This window comes from Orcinus orca, chromosome 12 (assembly GCF_937001465.1).
Source record: "Orcinus orca chromosome 12, mOrcOrc1.1, whole genome shotgun sequence".
Taxonomy (NCBI): domain Eukaryota; kingdom Metazoa; phylum Chordata; class Mammalia; order Artiodactyla; family Delphinidae; genus Orcinus; species Orcinus orca.
In genome coordinates, this window is record NC_064570.1 from 83,381,611 (window position 1) to 83,404,834 (window position 23,224).

General features: G+C 40.8%; 2 protein-coding genes across 4 annotated transcripts in view; one reads left to right on the top strand and one right to left on the bottom strand.

The window, feature by feature from the left end:
* Nucleotides 1–19,592, bottom strand: part of ADGRB3 (adhesion G protein-coupled receptor B3) — a 793,577-nt gene extending 773,985 nt beyond the window's left edge. The window contains exons 1-3 of one of the 3 annotated variants that reach the window (XM_004270131.3): nt 18,867–19,592; nt 17,262–17,438; nt 15,424–16,195 (exon numbers count right to left, since the gene is read on the bottom strand). In XM_004270131.3, coding sequence (XP_004270179.1) covers nt 15,424–16,180 — 757 coding nt within the window. In that variant the 5' untranslated portion in view covers nt 16,181–16,195; nt 17,262–17,438; nt 18,867–19,592. The remainder of the gene's footprint in view (nt 1–15,423; nt 16,196–17,261; nt 17,439–18,866) is intronic. The other 2 variants (XM_049695237.1, XM_004270132.3) reach the window with 2 other exon arrangements.
* On the top strand, nt 19,500–21,608 carry LOC125960637 (uncharacterized). The gene is made up of 2 exons (XM_049695273.1): nt 19,500–19,889; nt 20,050–21,608. The coding sequence occupies exons 1-2, from the start codon at nt 19,500–19,502 to the stop codon at nt 20,281–20,283; spliced, it is 624 nt and encodes a 207-aa protein (XP_049551230.1). The 3' UTR covers nt 20,284–21,608.
* The last annotated feature ends 1,616 nt before the right edge of the window (nt 21,609–23,224 follow it).

The following is a 23,224-nucleotide window of genomic DNA, read 5'->3' on the forward strand; positions in this document are numbered from 1 at the left end:
TAACTGAAACTCTTTCTGAGGGATGATGTGACCTGCCTGAAGTCATGGCACATCTCATCCAGAAGGCAGCTATTCAGTCTTCTCAGTGCTCTTCCAAATACAAAGGACTCTAGAGAATTAAAGAAAATCTAAAGCCATGTTGCCAATTCTCTTGTTTATAATGGCAAAAGTAAAAGTTTCAGAAAAGCCAAAGTAAAAAAGGATGATCTTTTGAAAAATATTATATGGATTTATATTTGATTGATATTTTCTTACAGTAAGCCTTAGAATAAATGTTACCAAGCAGGCAGCAAGCAAGTTATTTTTCCAGGAGATCTGACTCTGCTCAGAAGGAAAAAGGAATTTGTTGCAGGCCAAGATGTAGGTTAACAGTTTGCTTCATTTTAACATGTATACCAACCCTAAGAAATCAGGATATAGATTTTAACTTGTCTTAACCAATAAAATGTGACTCCATTTAAACCATAATGTTATGGAGAAACGACTAGCCCAAAGGGACATAAATATTTTCAGGAAAATACACAGAAGATGAAGTTGCTTAGGTGGACAAAATACAATCAGCACAGCTTTCTGATTAGAGTGGCCCCAGGTCTTCCGGAGAACATCATTTGGGGCAATCACCCTTTGCCAAACAATCTGTGAATATCACTGGCTAGTCTGTTTTAAGAGAAAAACGATGATGTTGGGAACAGAGTGATTCACTTCTGAAATGAGGAGGAAAGGAGAACAGATACGGCACCTTAACTCAGACTGTTTTTCTCAGGAATGTGAGGCTTCAGAGGGAAGAAAGGATGAAAGATACAGTGCATTTCTCCAGACTACATGACCCAGGAGGCAGTTTACTTTCTTTGAGGTCATTTAAATAAATTGATTACTTTTTTATTACAAATCAAAATTTTATTTGTTGCCTAAAGAAATCTCATGCAGTAAAGGGTTCCAGAATCATCCAATTACTGAAAGGTGACATTTACTGAGCCTGTACTACACAGTCCAAGAATCATGTTAACTTTTTACACTAATGACCTCATTCAATCTCTCAATTACCTCACTACAATAATCACCTCTTCACTGACAAGAAACCGAGGTTTAGAGAGATGCATAATGTTCTCTGCTAGAAATGGAGAAAGTGACGGTTTCCCCAGTGGCGCAGTGGTTGAGAGTCTGCCTGCCACTGCAGGGGACACGGGTTCGTGCCCCGGTCCAGGAAGATTCCACGTGCCGCGTAGCGGTTGGGCCCGTGAGCCGTGGCCGCTGAGCCTGCGCGTCCGGAGCCTGTGCTCCGCAGCGGGAGAGGCCACAATGGTGAGAGGCCCACGTACCGCAAAAAAAAAAAAAAAAGAATTTAAAAGAGTGTTAATTTGTTATGACATAATATATATGAATTTTTCAGAAACGGAAAAGTTAAATTATTCACTTTTTTGAACTGACATTTATTTTCAACTTTTAGAAACTTGCTTGGCAAATGATTTACTCTTATATCCTAAGTAAAACTTTAATTTCTGATATCCAAGAAGATCCACAGAATACTGTTCTGAATGTATCTGTTAAAAGGACTCCAAGAGCATTTTCAAACATATCAATATAAATGTTAAAGCTTCCCTTGCAAACGGTATCTTTATTCTTCATCATTCCTGTGATCTTCTCATAAGTCACTCTAGGTAGATTTATATTTATTAAATATTTAGTTAATTAATGCAGTTTAGCAGCGAATATATTCTCAAACTATTGAAAAACGTTCATCTTTTCAAATCATATTGCATGTAATACCTGTGAGCATTTAATGTCACAGATTCATGCATAAGTGACTGGGTATGTGTGTGTCCCACAGATCAGATATAAAACACGTGGGAAGGAAACACAATTCAATGCATACCTGGATTTTCTTCAGAACATGATATAAAATGAAAAAAAAAAGAGAAAGTGTTTGTGTTCATTTTTGTTTTAATTTCTCAGTTGCTCAATGTTCTGTATAGCCCTGTTGGAATCCTGAAGTGTGTCTCTTATAATTAATGAGCATATTATAATCCAAACTTGAGAACAGGAGAGGCAGGGAAATAATGCAAGGCTCAGCCCAGTGTAACAAAACTTGCCCATGTACCATCAACATTCACTCCTGCTAAGGAACGCTCAGAGGTGTGTTCAAAGTTCACATCAGCTCACTGTTCCCTCCCACCTCTCCTGGAAAGGAACAAGGCTTCTCAATGTGGCAAAAGCCTACCTACTCAAACGGGAGGTTAATTATTACTACATAATTAACCTCGCTATAGAAAACTGTTAAGATTAATGAAGCAGTGATTATAAGCTCCCCTTGAACTACCCTAGAAATATTTGTTTACCACAAACACCTACATGTATACTGATAACAGATTCTCTACAAATTATTGCAATATGAGATCTAGGTAAACACATATAAATCATAGCCTATGTATCTGAAAAAAAAACAAGTAAGAAAGGAGAAAGAGGAAGAGGGGAAGGAGGGGGAAGGAGGGGGACGGAGGGAAGGAAGAATTAAGATAAAGAAAAGAAGGAAAGATCAAGGACAGGGATCAGAACAAGTTTCTACCTTTCAGCAAGAACTGCCATGACAAAATGAACCCTTCCACCTTAGTTCTTTGGCAATCATGACTCGGCAAGAGACCATGATACCCTCTCTAATCTGGGTGAGTTGAAAATATAGAAAAACCCAATAACTTTAAAAATATGTCAGAAGAACGGTCTCTTGTAATCTAAACATACACTGATTGTAGTTAATTTAGTATTAATTTTAATTAGGCTAAAACAAGTAAATACTGATAAATACTACCTAAAATGAGGTCCAGAGTGTTGCTAACAATAAGTACAAATTCAGCTACCCCAGAGTACATTGCAGAAAATGCAGGTAGGTGAGTTCCTCTCCGAAAACATCACAGACCTGTCTGGTCATCACATCATCACAGCTCAATTACAGAACACACCACCAATGTAACTCTTCACCTTTTAGCGCCCTCATTAGCACCACTGTGCCCCAATCCTCCCTAACTGGACACTGTATCAGCTAGAATATGCTAGGTCAGGCTGCAGGAACAAAGACAAACTCCAAATCCCCAGTGTCTCAAAACAGAAAAGGTCCTTCCTGGCTCAGTCTTCAGGACCATCACAGATCAGCAAGGGCATGGGGAGGGGGCTCCTCTCCTTTCACACATTCAAGGATGCAGGCTGACACAGGAGACCCTTCTCTCTGGCACAGGTCTCCCTGCCAGAGGTCAAGTGACCTTGGTGGTCTGACTCCAGCAATGAAATGACCCAGCTCAGAGGTAAGGAGTGCCACTGCTGTTCACAACTCATTGGCCAGAGCGGGTCACATGACCCCATCCAACCACAACTGGTCCAGAAAACAATCCCTACCTGTGCCCAGAATGGTGGAAGGCTGGGACTATTGGAAGAGCATTAACAACACCTCAACTATCCACTCATGTCTATGGAATGGCAACGCTAACATGCTTTCGGTTGTTGTTTTAATAACCTGCTTCAGTTGTGCATATCCATTACGTGTGAACAACCAAAGGAACTCAAAATAAATCTCATGCCCTAATAACTTTAGTTTATTCCAAGAAGTTTGACCTTTTGCAACTGAACTGTTTGGGGATTAACAAAACATTGAGGAAGAGAGTCAGAATGAACACCACCAAAATATAGTACATTTATAAAGATTTAACGTTAGGGCTTCTAACTGTTTATCAATTAAAGTTTAAGATACAAAGGGATTCTAAACCAATATTCATTTTTATCTAGGTAAACTCTAGTCTGTGAGCAAGAGGTATGATCGGAATAAGCGTATTTGCAGGTTTGGGAACTCCGGGTGGAAGAAGTTTGGAATACAGATGACGAGACAGAACGATGGAGAATTGGGGTGTTCATCCTGAAATCCTACATGCAGCCCCAGGACGAACTGACTCCAGAGGGACCATGAGGGAAGTGTTCACAGGACTGGCACTAGGGATGGGTCATGAACAGGTCTCTCATTCCACAAGTTTGACAGACAGGAGAAGGGGGGCAGTCTCACCTCTGGAGACCCTTTAAGCTAGGCTCTGAGCCTCCTCAACGAAAGCAGCTCTATTTTTTTGTTTTGTTTTGTTTTTTGTTTTTGCGGTACGCAGGCCTCTCACTGTTGTGGCCTCTCCCGTTGCGGAGCACAGGCTCTGGACTGGCAGGCTCAGCGGCCATGGCTCACGGGCGCAGCTGCTCCGCGGCATGTGGGATCCTCCCGGACCGGGACACGAACCCGCGGCTCCTGCATCGGCAGGCAGACTCCCAACCACTGCGCCACCAGGGAAGCCCGCAGCTCTATTTTTAAAAATCTTTTTTTTTTTTTATATACTGTCGTTTATTTAGAAAAAGAGTTTCCACTGCTAAGGGGAAAAAAAAAGCTGTATTAATTCACATCCTACACGTACTTATTTCTTTTGCATTAATCAGTTCTTGCTACTTAGTGGATTAACTTCTAGTCAGCTCCACCTCTGTGGTTTCTCTGGCCTAAGGATGCAGAGACCAGTGGCAAGGACATGTAATATTCATTATTGCCTAGAACTCATTTATGCCCTTCATCACCAACCGAACACCAAAATATAGTCATCAGAAAACTCCAGGAAAACCACTAAACAGAAAGAAGCCATACATTTTTAAGAAAATGGATTGTTAATATATTACAAGCTAAGGAAGGCATTAAAGTTCTATGCTGTACAAATGGAACAATAGTTCTTCCTGGCATTTACTTCAGATGGAAGAGCTGCACTTGGTTAATTTCTCAGGCACCACTTAAAAAATATACAGTGTTTGCCCTCTTAAGTTACAAAAACCAAGGCCAGCCAGAGAGCTGACCACAGGCTGACATTTCTGTAAAGGAAGCTGACCTCTCTGGGAATCCAAAATAAACTGGAATTTCTCAGCCTACAGTGCAGAAATAGATCTTTGAAAATTTTCCAGATTTATGTGGAAAGATTATATAAACAGATTTCTGTCTTCCCAAGGTGCCCTCTTTTCCACATTACAATTATTATGAGCCAACATTAGAAGAAATATTTCCAAAAGCATCCACTGTATAATAAATATTTGTTATGTACCACCTATTCAGAAAACAGAAGGTCAGAAAAAAAAAAAAAGGGTTAGCCCCTTTGGTTTTTTGAAGTTACTTTTCTTTTTGCCTCTCAGGACACCTCCTTGATGTGAAGGGCCACCTCAAGACCAACACAGTTAAGAGTTAAAAATTGCAATTTTCTTAATGAAATTATAAGGGCAAACTTAACTGCCTTGATTTCTTTTTTTTGCAATGAAACGAAAGAAAAAATGCCTTGTGTGAGTCTTGTTGGGTTTTTCATTGTTTTTGTCTTTGCTTTCAGGGTATAGTGAAATCAACAGGCAAAATGATACTTATATTAGCAACTGAAATTCTGTTTTCATTTTATATTTCCATTATTATAATCATGTAAAATTAGAACTAAATAGTAATCTGTCAGAATTTTTTTACGTTTTATATGTGAGCCTTGAAACTACCAACTTACAAAACTTTCTTTGAATACCCAGGCCAGTTTAAACGTTCTGCAGTCACATCAACACTGAAAAATTGTATGGAAGATGTATATGAATGTATACATGTTATGTGATTTTAAAACAAGCTAAGTAATCAACGAACCAACAGGTAAATATAGAAGAACTCTTGGAGGAGGGCCTAAACTCAATGGAGTTACGAAGATGAACACATATTGATCCTGAGTTAGGACCAAGTATAAAAAATACCACATCAACTGAGCTTTAAAAAATGACTGACTGGTTTTCACTTTTATTAACTCAATTCTTTAAATTATGATTATGTATTTATTTATTTAATAGGGCTGGCCCATATGCCAATCTCCAAAAGGGCTAATCATTACATAAGACCTTTAGCACATTAAAAGGAAGGATCAAAAGATCAAAACTTAAAATGCTGATTTCAGACCAATCCCAAAGTAATTAGAAATCACCTCACCACCAAAATCATACACCCCTGTAACAGTCAGGATCCTAGTAAGAAACAGACAGTGTCCTCAAGTTCAGTAATTTGAAAACAGCACAAGGCATGGATAGAGGCTGGAGAAACCAAGGAGACAAGAGTACAGTCCTGGGGTGAGAATCAGGGGGCAGGCAGGCCTCAGGAGTGAGAGGAGAGAGGGGTGTCCAGAGAGCCCAGGGGAAGGACACCCCACAGGAGCCATGACCTTCAGTACAGGGAGGGGACCCGGACCTCACTGCCCCAACCTACAGCAGTATTTCTCAGTGCACCATGGGATAACTAAAAAATGTGACCTGTTATTTCTTTAAAACACAGATTGCCCTAGAGAAATAATGAAATGAAAATCCAAGACAGACCTTGATAAATCATTTTCCTAAATCTGGACAGACTCTGCACTTGAAACACATTTCTCTTTAAATTTAATGAGCTTAGACTGAAAATCAATCGGTTTTTGAGACCTGCATCACATTTGTTTAAATAATATAGGACAAAAAAAAAATCTAATGAATGAAAGCTCTGATTTGTACAGACTAGTCTGTATTCAGTAGTCTAGCAAAGTATACTCTGATTATTGTCTTGGCTGGATACCAGGTAATTTTTTAAAAATAATTAGAACTATCCCACCATCCTAAATGACTGTGTCTCTTTTACATTATAGAAATGGCATTAAATATAAACTCCAAGAACACTTATGTTCAGCTGAAATAATGTTCCCATGATACATCTGCAGATTGGGATTCCTTTAATTAGGTAAGATTTGGACTAAGCTAATGCCTAAAGCCCCTTATGAATCTGAGAATTTGTGATTCAGATTCAAGTGTTCCAGAAAGAGTGAGAAAACTCACAGCTTTGAAATTCTGTAGTTTTTCATTTGAACCAATTTGTATTAAAATTTTTAAAGAAAGGAAAGCCATGGTCGGTCTTCAGGGTATAAGCAGCCCATGTTGATAACAGGTGTCTCACACAGTTACTGCCTAAGTAAAACAATTTGTGCCACAGACTTTGTAAACTGGAAAGCACTTTCTCAACGGCAGGTTTCATTATACTCTTTTAATTTATAAAACGTTTACTAAACCACTTTACGTCTTTATTTTCTTAAGAGCGATATGTAGATGAAGCTTCTCTTTAAAAATAGTTTATTAGAGAACAAATTATCCTTATTTATATATGCAAGCATAGAACTTAATTTTTAAATAAATTTTTAAATTTTATCAAATGTTTAAACATTATATTAAAATGGAGGAACACCAGTAGAAATGTCATGAAACAAATACTCTAAACCATTCACCCAAGATGAACTACCCAGGAGAGCAAATATTTCTGTGACATTTCGATCACCTTAACATATTTATTGCTAAAAAGTAATTCACCAAGGTAACTTTCTCTGGTTGATTCCACAACTGTTTTAATGCTTTGGATTATGTCTAAGTGCGTGTAAATTGCATTCTCAACATTGTAATCTGGTTCCATCAGTGTTCCAATGTCTTATCCATGCACCCATTTGCTCAGTTTTCCCAAACAACTCTGTCTCCAAAGAAACTTGTTATCTAGAACAAATAATTTGAGACTATAATAGCCAAGATTAGGTTAGCAGCTAAATTAGTTCACTTAACATGGCAGAAACCAAAGAGTAACCATTTGGCCTTCGTATTTTACAACATGTTCCAATCATAAGGAATGTGTCCTAAGGCAGGGGTCCCCAACGCCCGGGCCGAGGACAGGTGCCGGTCAGAGGCCTGTTAGTTAGTGGGCCGCACAGCAGGAGGTGAGTGGCCGGCCAGCGAGCGAACCCCATCGCTTGCATTACTGCCTGAACCATACCTTCCCCCAGCCCCAACCGTGGAAAGACTGTCTGCCACGAAACCTGTCCCTGGTGCCAACAAGGTTGGGGACCGCTGTCGTAAGGGGTTGGTTATGAGGAAAATGCGAAAATGCACATCAGCAAACATGTCGGATTTCAGAAAAGACACCTATTCAGGGAATTAGTTTTGAGAGAAATAGCTCTCAAATACATTAGTAAATACTAATGTATTTACTATGCATTTGTTACTTAATTGCACTTTCTTTGCAAATTAGAAATATATTACTTATTATTATTTATTAAATATAAATATATTATATCTATAATAAAAATAATTATATAATAAATATATTACTTTTCTATTTATAATATATTATAAATATATTTATAATAATAAATAATATAATATATTACTTTATTATTATAAAGGTTAATTATTATTAACCTTTATCAGATATGTAGCTGGTCATTCTCTGCATGTGAGCAAAATTCCTGAATGACAGTTGAAAGATAATTGAACATACAGCATTTAGCATTTAATTGAACATAGAACAGTTAGCATTTTATGGAGTCTTATAGATGGCATTCTGTAATTCTGCTTTAAGAAAATATCAGAAGCTGCAAATGAGTAGTAACAAAATTTTTAAGTCTTCTTTTCAATACCTGAATATGCAAGCCTTTGGGGGACTCTTAGGGCTCATTGGCCTATAACAACTGATCAAAATTCAGTGAAAAAAAAAATGCCAAAAAAAGTTCTACTTTTTTCCAAATGATTTAATATAGACTTAATGTTTCAAGATAATTCCTTTACAAAACAGATCTCAAAACATGAACTTAACTTTGCATAATGCAGCAGAGTAAAATACTTGGAAACTGTTTAATTTACATTTAAATTTTACAGACTTTACAAAGGATCAGCAATGATATCCAAAGGACAGCTTCCTAGCCCTGGGATGTCTCGCAGCACTAGCTTGGTCTATTTGATGTATTAGTCATGCCACCATCAGCACAAAGGTATTGAAATGGGACCTTTTCTTTTCTTTTTCTTTCTTTTTTTTTTTTTTTGTGGTACGCCGGCCTCTCCTGTTGTGGAGCACAGGCTCCAGACGCGCAGGCTCAGTGGCCATGGCTCACAGGCCCAACCGCTCTGCAGCATGTGGTATCTTCCCGGACCAGGGCACAAACCCGTATCCCCCACATCGGCAGGCGGACTCTCAACCACTGCGCCACCAGGGAAGCCCGGGACCTTTTCTTTATATAATACAAAACAGACATAACTTCAAGATGTTTAATGACCCTTTGTTTAATGCCCTAAATTCCCAAAAAAGTTCAAATAATTAAATGGCAACCTACTTCATTATATTATCAATCCTCCATCATTTGTAGCTAAAAGATAATAAAAAAGAGGTTTCAAAAACTGAATTGAGGGCCTAATATAACTTGAGCATTTGACTAAGTGTCTTTCATGTGCAATCTCATTTACTACAACACGCCACTACAGTATAGATTGCTGAGTCAAGCTCAGTAAGCACAGTCTCTTGTCAAAGATGCTACGAGGTGGCTGAGTCACTCTCAGGGCCCAAGTGCATCTTACACCAAAATACACCTTTCATTTCAATGAAGTGACCACAGTTAGAAAAACTGAACACACCTCTCTGATTTGTATTAGTTAATTGAATTAGTAAGACATTTCCACAGGGCTGACAGGAACTAAAATATTCCAAGCCATTAATTTTATTCATTTTGTTTTTATTACTACATAATGTCATATCCTGTTCTTCTGTACCCTGAGGAATAAGCATTACTAGCAACCCAAGAAGGGAAGTAGTTGACACAGCAGAACACAGTTCTGAGGTGGACATACAGGTTTAAAACTGGCTCTCTCTGTTCAGAATCTTTAAACCCAGCTCGTGGTATTTTGAAAAAGTAAGAAAGGCTGATTTTTGAACAAACATTGATTTTCGATCCAAGGGCCAGATGACTTTTACAGGAAATACATATCAAAGTGACTCTAAAGAAACCTATATTCTATAAAAGTATTCCATTTAACAATAAAATCACTTCTATTAGGAAATGAAGTATAGGAATGCATGAAGCTAGATTCTGAGTAAAGTAAAATTCCCATCTCAATTTTGAAGAAAACCAATCTACGGCACATTTATCTACAGCCACCACTAAAACTGTAACAGGGAAGAACCAAATCTGACTCCATGTTGGATCTGTTTCTTTTACTTTAACCTTTGCTTTCCTTTGCTGCTTTTGTTCTCTAAAAGGACACCGTCTATACATAATGGCCTGCCTCAGGGAACCCTGCCCCTCTGCCTGAATGTTAAACCAAAGTGCCTTTGTTCAGGGAAGCATCCTGACCCTGTCCACCTGTGGATGGCTGCAAGAAAGAAGAAATTAACACATCCCCCAAGAAGAAATTAACACATCCCCTCCTCGAGGCTGGCCATTCCAGGGGATATTTGCAAGACTTATGGCCTTTTTACTTTACTTCCTCATCTCCTCCCCCTCTCTGTGCTATAAAAGAAACTGGCATCCAAACCCCAATAAGGTGGTTATTTTGAGACTTTAGTCTGCCATCTTCTTGGTCTGTCGGCTTTCCGAATAAAGTCATATTCCTTGTCTCAACACCTCGTCTCCGATTTATTGCCGTCATGCAGCAAGCAGAGCGAGTCTGGACTCAGTAACAAAACCTGCCTGACACACATGCATACACAAACATTTTCTTGTTACTATTTTAATTTACTGTCTATGAAAAGAATGTTGCCACATGATGGAATTTTTATTAATACTATATATCTGAGTCACTTCCTAAACTGTTTGACAAAATTCTACAATGGCAAAAGTAAAAATTAGGGCATCTTACTTGGCCAGGCCTACAATTTTAGTAATATTATACTATTACTATATGTATAGATTACAACATAAGTAAAAGGAGTAGGTAACAGAAGCACTGAGCTTGACCTGCAAGTATTCTTCCTCTTTCTCGGAAAGAGTTTGCATACGTTTCTCTTCAAACTGTGGAAGAAAAGATTTGGGAAATGTCATTTCTGGAGAAGTAATGCTAGAACCAGAAGAAAGAAGTGTCGATGGAAATGAAGGCAATTAAACAGATAGAAATTTGGCAAATTTTCTTACCCCTGTTTTTGCAGACAGCTGTGTATAGAAAGTTTTATTTATCATTAATCTAATCTATTAAACACATAGGTAATTAAGACTATTTCTCAATGACTCCATTCTTCTTGTTCTTTTAAAAATGTTATTAAACAATACCTTGAGATAAGGTATTGTTATATAAATCATACATTAATGGAACTGGAAATGCTATAAATGGTAGCCGTCTCAATTTATTGCTATGTTTCCTATTGAGTTGTTTTGTTTTGTTCATTTAACATTCGTTTCAACCAATATTTATTGAAGGTCTGTTTAGACTGTGCTAGACTACTGGAAGACCAAGTCTGTACACTTGAAGAACTCGCAAGACTAGTAGAGGAAGATGGAAAAAGAAATGGAAATATGCGCTAGAACAGAAGCACAGTATGTTCAAAGGGCTGTGGGTCCAGGCAAGGGGCAGGGCAAACTGTCACATACAACATACTCAGTAGATCTTTCTACATTCTGATAAAGAGTGTGGGATCACCGCACTTACAAAGGAAGTAAGATCAAAGGAGGGTAAAGAGGAAGGGGAAAGGTGGCTGAAGCAGTACTGAGGACAAAAACAGCAAAGGTAGAAAGAAATGAAAACACTTCAAATGAAACACACAAATTGCTCTAGACATGCAAATGCACACACAAACACAGGCTAGATTTCACACAGGCACATGATGAGACTTCCCTTGGGCGGCTGATTATCAAGGATTAGCAGAGGCAGAATGAAAAGACAAATAAGTGTGTGTGTTCAGATTTCCTGGAATCTATACAGGGATCCCAATCTCCCTTCACATAAGTAGCTCCATTGATGTAAGCAGGAAACAAAGGTTCCATTAAGGCTTATTATGTGATTTAGATATGCTGGTGTGGAATTTTTCTCTCCAAACTGTTTAAATTACTTATTTCAAGTGAAGTACTAAGAAATAAGATCATACATCACCTTTTATATTTTAGCTATATAGTCCAGAATCATCTTTGGTAAGAGTCCTACGAAACATATTAAAGACCTCATGAATCAATGTCAGTCTTGCCCCATACTCATATCTGAAAACCAGGTAAATAGCAACGTTATTGGAGTTTTCTTTTAAAAATGGTTATATACACTGTATGTAGACAGCTTTTTTAAAACAACTGCCTGAAATAAGACAACATTATTTTTAAAAGGCTTCACTTTGTTGATTTACTTGGTTTTCAAAACTTCACGTAAAAATTGGGAAATGACAACAAAGTTTCTATAATCACATGGCACCCTCAAATATGTCAAATACAATCTTAAATAGGAAGATACTGAAATACACTAAAATCTCACACTTTAATGAAGCATCATTCAGTAATTTACTTTTATAATGTATTCAAGATAAAATTTGTCATTGTTGGTGTTGTCACTTCAAACAGTGACAGTCATCTTATTATTTTCTGGCTATGAAATTCTTAAGTACATGAATGTATTATTAACAAATATCTTAGTAGAAATCCTATCAATATCCCATTGCTGGGAGCCCGTAGTTTCCTCAAATACTAACTAAATATGATAATTCCAGTGGACACATATTCCAAAATATTCAGTATTTAGTATACCTTTGCCATCACTAACAGCATCACATAAAAAAATTCTGAAGCTGCATTTACTGAGTGTAAAGACCCTTCTGTCAAATTTGTGCCACCTCTATGATATAATAAGCATCAAAATATTTCTACTCTAAGCTTCTGAGTCAGTACTTATTACAGTGAATAAAATGGGAGTCAAAAACCATGGAGAATAATTTTGTATATATTCCCCTGATGATTTACAGGATAGTTTATTCTTCATAGAAAATAGAAATCATAAAGTACTATAAAATATAAGTGGAATTTTTAAAACCCCATTTTAGAAGTTGGGATTACATGTTAACCAAATAAAGTAAAGACATTTTGTAATAAAATTAGATATGAGTAGCACAACTATATGTAATTATTACATATAGCCCTCAAGCCCTGTGAATATCATTACGTGGTAGTGTACTTGAAATAGTATTAAATAGTTCTTTCATAAGATTTTACATATCATTTATATCAACTATTTAAGATGTAATGTACTTTGCATAAATTTGACTAAGTTACGCATCTGCAGATTTTCACAGTCCTTTCCTACAATGCAGCTTAGCCTAAAAGGTCTTCTTTGAATGAGGTAAAGAGTGCTATACACATATTTTATAAGACTTACTTATAAATGCATCAGCTACAATTATGTCATCAGGAATTACTTATCGTTACCTTTCTGACTCAGAACACCTAAACAATTCAAGAGCACAAATTTAGAATACACAGACTATAGGCTGTGCAATTTTACTGATACAGCATATATTCTTCCCCATTACATAAACTTTTCCTTGTCAGTTCTATTAACGTGCTAACAATTTTAATACAATCTTTGAATGGTCTGTGGAGGTATTTCGTTCTCATTTCGCCAGCTAATTAGCCAAAAGAAATGTACGTTCTCCCCCATGATTTAAACATCTAATCTAAAATCACTCTTATTCTTCGTCGTATACTAAAACGAATGGCCATCTAGTCCAAATTCTATAAATTCCAGCATTGTCCTAACCCACATCTCATGATCATGACCAGCAAAATCTCTGAAAATCATGCTTAGTGTGCACACGACTTTGTTTTTTGTCACTTGTCACCATTCACAAAAAAGGGTTGTACACCTGGATTCTCTTTCCACTGTCATCTGCAGTCAATTTGATGATAAAATTTTAACTACTGAAGATACAGATTTTCTCAATTTTATTGGAACAGCAATAAAACAAACGAGCAAAAACTAGTTTCTGGTGTTAATTGTCTTATTAGCCAGCTTGTAACATCACGCTTTCCTGGCGTACTGTAGCTTCTCATTCTAGGGGACATTAATAGGTTTTAAATGGTGTTAAATACCATCCCTGCAGTTGCAAGTGCTTCTTTGGGATTTATACTGGAGAAAAGAACTCCTGTAATTTAAAACCACTTTGCTTTCTTCAGTCACAGCTGTTAGTGAGACACTGACCTGTAGAAATCTTAAAGGTTTTTCACCCCTTTCCCAGTGCCATTAGTCTGCATTTATTTTCTAAGGCTTCTTTGCCCCTTGTGCCATGGCTCTTCCGTAACTCCCATCCCCCAAAATGCTTTCAGAAGAAAAATCACCGCTTTTCGCTGGTTAAGCCCTTTTCTCTCTCTTTCCCCACCCCCTGCCCCTTACAAAACCTTGGCTACCCTTAAAGAAAATTCTCCAACAACGTGTCAATTTTATATTGGCCACAAAGACAACTTCTGTTGGGAGAGGGGAGGAAAGAGGGACTGGAGCTTGGCTGTGCCTTTCCACAGACAGGGATCTTTGTGGCGATCGGAAAACACTTCCTGCATAAAAATTCAACACACTCTCTGGGTGCAGGGCTGGGGAGCAGAAGCGACTATGTACCAGCAGTGCCCTCAAACGAATGGAACGCATGCCCTAACCTTCCAAACCGGAAAGTCATTTTCTCTCAAAATGTGTCAGCTTTTTTGCCTTATTAAACATAATCCACTGTCTCAGATCCCGGGGCAGCTCCCCCTCCAGCGTCTGGGTGAAAGCTGTAAATCACTCCTGTACTTTCTCTCCTTCCTCTGCATCTCTCCTTCCTGTTGCACTGTTTTTGCATCTAGCTCGGCTCTGAGGAGCTCCCGTTCCTCGTGGGTACCCGCGAACGCGATACCAGGTCTTGCAGGACCCGCCTGTGTTAATTCCGCCCCCTCCCCCTGCCACGTGACTTCACTGCCCGGAGACCCGAGTCTGCACCCCCAGTGAGCTTCCCTGGACGAAAAACCCGGCACGTGGGCTCCTTCCCAGGCCTGGGGAGGAGGGGCACCCTCGCCCTCCTGTGTCGCCAAGTCATTTGGTCCACACAGACTTGCCACTGAGTTTGTGTCACCTTTCGGTCACGAAGCCCCAAGTTCCAACCTGGAAAGGGGTCACGGAAGGGAGGGTGGGCCGGAGGTGAAGGGAGAAGTCTACAGATCCATTCACAGGGGTGTGTGTGTGTGTGTGTGTGTGTGTGTGTGTGTGTGTGTGTGTGTGTGTGTGTGTGTGTGTGTGTGTGTGTGTGTGTGTGTCCGTCTCCCAGAGGGGCTGCAGCCTAATAAAGCGCCCCCCACCCATCCCTCCTCACCGACCTCCAGCGCAAACTGGCTCCACGTTTTAGCATCTCATTTCCCCTGAACATGCCACTCGCACCGGGCGTCAGGTTGCTGAGCGCTATCCCATCCTCCCCGCCCCATCTCTCAAATCTTGAAACGTAAAACTAGCTTTAGGAAGATCACAAGTCAAATCAATCCAAGGGTGACAGAGGAAAGGGGCAAGGGTTGGGCCGGTGTGTGACACAGCACGTTTTAACTCCATCCCCCGGCACCACTCCCCGCCCAGCTCCCCCTCTCGGCCGGCGCTTACCTTCTTTGGGCGGTCGCTTGGCCTCCCTGGTAAGATTGCAGACCTGGGTGGTCTGCAGCTCTTGGGTCAGGCAGCCCTCGGTCTGCTCATTCAGGGGTAACACCACGTTATTTAACAAAACCAGCGACTGGTCGTCGATTCCCCACTCTCCCAAGTGCTGAGGGCAGGTGCATTTTGTATACATGATCCCGCAGGTCTCTGTTCTCCCATTTTCTGATTTCAAGCAGCTCTCCAACCAAGTGCATAATACGTGGCAACCAAACTGGCTTGGGCTCACCTTGTTCAATACCAAAAACTCAAAAAAAGATTTCTGATCTTCTTCCCCTTTTTTCTGTAATCCTGGGAAATCGGTTGGAAAGACCCGACGTATTTGAATAAAATTTTTATCATACTGTAGAAAAACGAAAGCATTCTTGGATTCGCAGAGTTGCATTATAGAATGATTCTTTTTTAAAAGATCCTTGATTTTTTCATGGGAAAAATGATCAAACTGATAAGCCAAGAGGGAAAAGTTAGAGCAGCTAAGGTCCTTTTTGGAAAATTTCAGGTAAATGCTATATTTGGTTGGATCTGGATTTTCCAGCGTCCAAGTGCAGTTTGTAAAGTTTTTGGGAAACATTTCACTTACAGAATACGATCCATAAATGACTCCTTTCACCAAAGTTGAACACCAGAAGTCTTGGGCAGCATTAAATCCAAACATAACCAGGAGATAGGTGGAAAATATATAAATCAGCAGGTTACGAACAGCCTTCATCCTATGTCATTTGGCCTGTAAAGATGGCAATGAAAGAAAAATGCAAGTAGGAGTCTACGCGCATCGAAAAAAAGAAACTCCTTTCAATATCACAGCCAGCTGTTTTCAAGATTTCAGTAAAAAACCCTTTTTAAAAGAAGGGCAGGTAATTTTTATTTTATAACGCACGAAAATTATCTGTTGCTGTGTGAACAGCGCCCTCACGTGGTCATTCACAGTGGCCAAATTCCCTACATTCAATATAAGAATAATATTCAATAGATTATTAATAGGAATGCTCTTAATTTATCTACCAAGATTTCCTTCAAGTGCGTGGTGATTCTACTGAAAGAAGAGGAAATTTTTGTTTTTTTAATGTAACAGCCTAAATGTTAATTTTTGAGATATTTTTAAGCAGCCTATACAAACCTTTTCTCCCCCCTTAGCCCTCTGCCTGCAGTAAACAACACCACACAAAATCTAATCTGATAATCGGAGAACAGCTATCGGCATATTATTTTTTTTCTTTTAAATGTGAAAAGCAATTATGATCCATGATAGCCTCAATTTTAAAAGCACAAATGATAATTTGTTGCAGCTGAAACATCATCACCCAACTCGTCTTCGCAGGGGCCACTGGGTGAACTGGTGGGAAATTCCTGTGCAAAAATACAGGTGTTCGTGTGGATTAACAGAATTTGTAAACCATCATCCAAGAAAGGGCAGATACATAGGGAAGACCTGCTTTTGGACATTATCATTGAGAAGGCAGTCATTTCAATGTGACATGCCCTCTTGGGATATATAAAGTAGACCACTATATTAATATCTGTATCCAAAGGCGATGTCCGTGAAAAATCCCAGAACCACAGTAACTGAGTTGGTTTCAGCTTTATTTTTTTTTTAATAGGGCTATTTTATCTAGAGTTATCTACTGGTATTTAAGATTTACACATGGTACATAAAAGATATTAGCTTTGTCTTTCCTAGCCGATTTCAACTATTGAATTGTTCCCTCTCCAATAACAGCTTCAAAGCTCCTTTTTTTCTCTATTTTTTTAACCTGGCCTTGCATAATACAGTAATCCTTGGTTATATTTACCTCTGTAAGTTGTCATCCAAAAGTAACTTGAATATTTTTCAGCTGTAACCTTTAAGAAGTTATTTCTTAGAATAAATGACACTGCTTTTTTTTTTTTTTTTTTTTTTGCTTAGCTTTTGAGCTAAGTGATGCCAAGTTAATTTTAAAAGTCTTTAGGCTGCAGTCTCTTCCACTGTTCTGTAAACAGAGACAGACACACAGACATATAGATAATTAAGAGTTTTCATGTCTTTGCCTGGGTCCTCTCTGAACCAAAGGATAGAAACCCTCTTCCTTCCCGTTGCATAACATACACCAACGCATGCACACAAAATCCAGTGACTTAAGTCCCTGAAGACAGATCTGCATTCCCCAGTTCATAATACAAATTCTAAGTTTTGATATAAGCAAAAACAACCCCAACTCTAAAATCTCCATATAGCAGCAGTTTAAAATAACATCAGAATTGCGGGGACTATCAAAACAGTGTTTTCCTAATTCAAACATACAGTTCAATGAATAATGTATTTTCTTCTTGAGAAAATGAAGCCAATGAGCATGTAAAGGTTAAAAAATAGGGAAAGTTATAGGAAATTCTGGAAGGAATTTTCCTTTTTTTTTTCTCTTTTTTTTTTTTTTTGCTGTAGCACTTTGCAGGCAATGCAGGTCTGCGCAGTGTTCTTCAGGATAGAGTGTAGGCGTTGAGAGCCAATGTGACAATAAGTGTCTAAATTAGGAATTCCATCCATGAAAGGGGGCTTCATTTTATAATCGCCAACTCAAAAAGGGGTCTATTTCTTTTCCTAATGAAATCCGGTACTTTTTCTTCCATCTATTTGACGGTGCAAGTCTGCATTTCTGTGCTCATCAAGGATTAGAAAGAGTGAGGAAATGGCTCTGATTTCGCTTTCAAGCCGGCTCAAGAAAGCCCCCTCAACGTAATGCTCTTTATTTTAATCATTCAGCCTTGGTGTACGGAGTCTCCTTTAATTCTAACTAATCACAGATGAATCACTGAACTGTCGCTGCCACCACCCCCAGCCCTCGCCAGCCCCCGCCTGCAGGGCCACTTCAAACAACTGTATTTCTCCCTTTAAGAAAGAAAGACGAGGGTGCGGGTGTCGAAGGGCCCGGCCCCCGAGGTTTTAAGGATGTGGCATTTATTTATTTATTTGCTTGTTTCCTGCTGAGAGGCAAAGCGGCGTTTAGTTTAGCTCTCCTCAAAACTGATTCTCTGGATGACACTTTTCAGTCGAACGTAGACGGCGCCATCACTCCACTGAATTTTTTTTTCCCCAATGAAAGACCCACGGCCTCCCCTTATCTTAACTTCCTTTTAACCTGAAATTTCTCCCCATCAAATTACCCCAATCACACACAACTGTCAGGTTTTGTAGGTCTCCCTGCCGATTCCTTCCAACCCAGCACATCTCTGGAAAACCAGACTTCCCCAACTTTTCAACTGCGGCGTTTAAGTAAATGCAGGCAGTCGGGTTTGCTCGCAGCCTCTCCATCCGCCAGCAACAGCCTGGCCTTTGCAGGTCTTCCCTCCGCAAACACCCGGCGGAAAGCTCCTCGGTGGCGCCCCCGGCAGAGGGAAGGTGACCCCCGGACCCCCGTCCTTACCTTCCACTCCGAAAGCTCAGGGAGGCTCTTGCTCTAAGACACCAGCACAGGCACGCGTCCCAGCAACAGTGACGGAGAGACTCCCCTTCGGTCCCAAGCACCGTTGCCCATTTTCCCCGGCTGAGCTTCAAAAATCAGGATTGATTTTTTTCTAACGCACTCATAAGAGAAGCAAAAGATGTGGGGCGGGGGGAAAGAATCAAAGAGTGGAAGGGTGGGAGAAAAAAGCCCCCAGGACCCCGGAGCCTAAGCCGTAGCCAAGTGAATCCAACCTCCAACCCAGGCGGGGGCGGGGGGAGCCCCCCGAAGACAGACACTAAGGAATCAAAAAAAAAAAAAAAATGCAAGTGGCTTAAGAGCGAGGATTTGCTTTTCCAAATCTACCCCCCAGTAAACCGGTCAGCCAAGAAGCCGAGAAAGCGCTGAGACGAGAAGCGGCGGCGGCTGCTAAGGCAGATTTGTTGGGGGCGGTGGGTTTATTACGGGAGTGTTCGTGGTCGCCTCGGAAGGCTGGAGCTCATGCTTTCTCCTCTTTCCGCTCTCCTCCCGCCTCCTCCTCCCCCCTCCCCCCCACCGCAGGTACTGATGGACTGACGGCGACTAAGGAGAGGGGAAAAAAATCCGCGACTGGTGATGTCGGAAAGCTGTTTGAACGCCGGGCGAGGAGGGAGGCGCGGGAGGGAGCGAGATAGTAAAGCTCTGTCTCGGGTGTGCGCGCGGCGCGCGGCGCTCGCTCTACTCGGGCGCGCGAGGGAGGGGGCGCGCGGCCCTGAGGCGCGCGCCGGGCCCCGCGTGCTCGTGGGCGCGCGCATGCAGCGCGGTGAGCCCGGCGGCCGCCTGGGGTCCGCGAGCGCAGCGCGGCCGCGGCGCCTCGCTGAGCTCCGCCTGGGCCCTGGCGGGGCGCGGAGGGAGCGGCGCGGGAGGGCGGCGGGAGGAGCTCCAGTCCGGGCCGCGGTGCGCCTGCACGTCACGGCTGCTCCGAGCCCAGCACGTCCCGGGAGCGGTGCTTTCTGCGCCTGGGAGGTCTGTGCCTCCTCAGTTCCCAGCGCCGCTGCCGACGGCGACCGGCCGTCAGAGAAACTCCCGGGGAGGCGAGGCCAGGGGGGTTGCGGAGGACGGGAAGGCGACTCCCGGGGCTGGGGAGTAAATGCCGCACTTGATCGTCTTTCTTTCTTTCTTTCAGCGCCGACCTGTCGCAGCTCTCATTTCCGCACCGGGATTCGGAGGGATGGATTGCCCGCCGCGGAGGGGGCAGGTCTCGGCCTTCGAACTACTTGCGTTCCCGGGTGGAACAATCCTAGTTTTTCTCAGCGAGGCTGCAATTAACATCTTACTTGCTCTGGCTGATAGCGGCGACCGAGGTTGGGCGTGTGCGTTGCTTTCTGCATGGCAATGGGATCGTGGTTATGGGGTCTAAACTTTTGTTTTCCTAATGTTTCCGATTCTTTTTTCGAGTTTCCCTAGTAACAGTTTGGGGACGCAGATGGGAAGGAAGGAGGGAAAGGAGGAGGAGAAATGACCAGATTCTCGATTTATCAGGGAAAGGGGGATAAATTTCCACCACTCCCCACCTCGATTTTCTTGCTTTCTGGACAGTTGGCTGACAGGTATTTGATGAATTAGATTACAGTACGTGCTGCAAAAGGTCATTCTCCTACCGATTATGCCTCTACTTGTAAACGCAGTTGGTGGTTTGCAAAACAGGTGCTAAAATAGTGCGTTGAAGTGGTGGGAAGAGACCACACTAGGTAATTCATATAAAGTGTGGAGTCTTCCTATGGGCGAGTTGCTTGAGCGACAGGTGAAGTTGAATAAAACAAATTCCCACCATTTTCTCTCCGTACTTTTTCTGCATTTTTTCTTCCTCTTGTTGTTCCTCACGCCTGGGGCGATTGGATAGCCAAGAACATCATTTTAAAAGAGGATTGTAGTGCAAACAGGGAGGTGCGCTACAGTGATCTTCTATTCACAGGAGTTGTTTGAAATATTAAAATTGGCCCTTTACTGCTCAATACATATTAATAGGGTGACCCTCTTTAAGTCTTTTTCTTCTGGGACAGGTGTTCAGAATAACACTCTGTAAGGGAAACAGTTAAGCATTCCCCATCCAGCAGGCTTTAACCATGTTCCAGGAGAATTCACTGCTGAGAGAGCCGCCTGGGTGGCGTTTTGGTTTTGTGTCGTTTTTGGTTCATTACAGTATTTTTTATTCATTTAAGAGAATGCGAAAGGAAAATAAGCTTTATGTCCAGGGCGTAATCCAAAACATTGTGTCTTCAGCAAACACTTAAAAAAAAAAAAAAACACAACATTCAGCGACAGAAAGAAGAAATACATTTCATTTCAACTTCCACAGAGATTGTGATTATGATATTTGCAAGACATTTTGGTCAATTCTGTTATTTTTGCCAGAAGCAAAAATAAAGAGACTAATGACATGCAAAAAAAATGGAGAAAAGGAGAATGGTTTGCATGCTTTGTACATAAGAAAGAACCAGTGTGAGGTTTAGAAATACTTCTACTTTGCATCTAGGGATTTCTCACATTATCTTTGAACACTGATTTAGATGTTTCTTTAAAAATCTTGTGTGTCTCATGACAGTGACATAAGAATAACAGCCAAAAGGGACAATTTAAAAAGCCTTAATCCTGCAGGGAAAGGAGCACACACTCTCAGAGTCATTTATATTCAAGAGGAATGCAGGATTGGGTTAGGGAGAAAGCCACCCTTAATAAAGCACTTCACCCTTCACAGTTTCCTATAACCTTCATAAATTGTGGGCTACGGAGCCGGCCTGATGATGATCTGGCTGAGGTATATTTATAACAGATGATTTGTGGGTGATAAATATGCAGGGCAAGACACGGGCTCCAGTACCCCCAGGCTGGTCTGTCTTGCTCAGGGAGTCAGAATCGAGAATCACAAAAAGACCCTTACATGGAGAATCCGGTCTCGGGCCCCTGGCGACAGCATGCTCCTGAGGCACAACGACGGAGAACCACCCTGCTCCGTGTCTGCACAGTGTTCCACGTGAAAGCACTGCTGGCACATTTACCCTCCTCCCCAAAAGGAACACAACAGTTGACATGCTGTAGGCTCTCTGTGTCCTTTCCTCCCTTTTGAGATTGGTCTATTTCATGCTTTTATGCATCTTAAATTCACCATTTCAAATTATTATCATCAGCTTTCCTTGGCCTCTTTCACAAGTCCATGTATGTGTCTGTACATAAACATGTGCACACACATATTTTACATATACACGTGATACATACACGTGTGCACATATGCACACATAACGTAAGTGTACATACACACATAAATATATAATACGCACATATGTGTTTCAGTTGTTACACATGTATTTGGGAGGATGGTTTCCCTGCATTGCTGTATATTTCTCTTTGGTAATTTACTCTAACCCCTACACTGCCAGATTAATTGTATAAACTAATTTTCATTTAAGTGTCCTTTCCCGACTTTCAAAAGGACTACTGGGAAACCAGTGTTCACAGCAAAATATAGTATTGTATTTTAAATTGGCCCAGGTTTGTAAAGTTAAAATCTTTCAAATTTCTTTCTCCTATTATTGATGGTTTTACTAAGATTACTACAGAAAAAATGAGATTTCTGTGTAATTTATCGCTTGCCTTTTCTTCTATTGCCTTTTTTTTCTTGCTAAGGCTGATCCTTCTGCATTTGAAAATCACCCCATCTTCTATAATCATTGCTTAAAATTCAGTATAACCTGCACAATTTTCAGGCTCAAAAAATGTGTTTTGAATATGTTTACTCAATTTTAGAAAGTGTTTTCTCTCTCCTCACCCCTTTCTCTCCTAGTCTTTCTGGTATTACTATATTACCACGTTCTAAATTTTATAACTTTTCTTCAGTAAGGCTTTAAGAGGGACAAATAAGTTTGTAGAGTATTCCTTGTTCAATATGCTCTAATTTTTCAATACTTAATGTCTCCAGTATACACCAAAAAGGACTTTTGGAAACTACTAATTCCTTTTAAACAATTAATATAATGAAGTTATAGTAGTTTCCAAAAGCCTTTTTTGGTATAAAGTAGATAACTAACGAGAACCTACTTTATAGCACAGGGAACTCTACTCAGTGCTCTGTGGTGAACTAAATGGGAAGGAAATATAAAAAAAAAAGGGGATAGGGCTTCCCTGGTGGCGCAGTGGTTGGGAGTCCGCCTGCCGATGCAGGAAACACGGGTTCGTGCCCCTGTCCGGGAAGATCCCACGTGCCGCGGAGCGGCTGGGCCCGTGAGCCATGGCCGCTGAGCCTGCGCGTCTGGAGCCTGTGCTCCGCAACGGGAGAGGCCACGGCAGTGAGAGGCCCACGTACT

Coding starts and splice junctions, on each gene's coding strand:
- LOC125960637 (XM_049695273.1), top strand. CDS start 19,500: ATGTCGGAAAGCTGTTTGAACGCCGGGCGAGGAGGGAGGCGCGGGAGG. Junction 19,890..20,049: donor GTGCTTTCTGCGCCTGGGAG/GTCTGTGCCTCC, acceptor TCTTTCTTTCAG/CGCCGACCTGTCGCAGCTCT.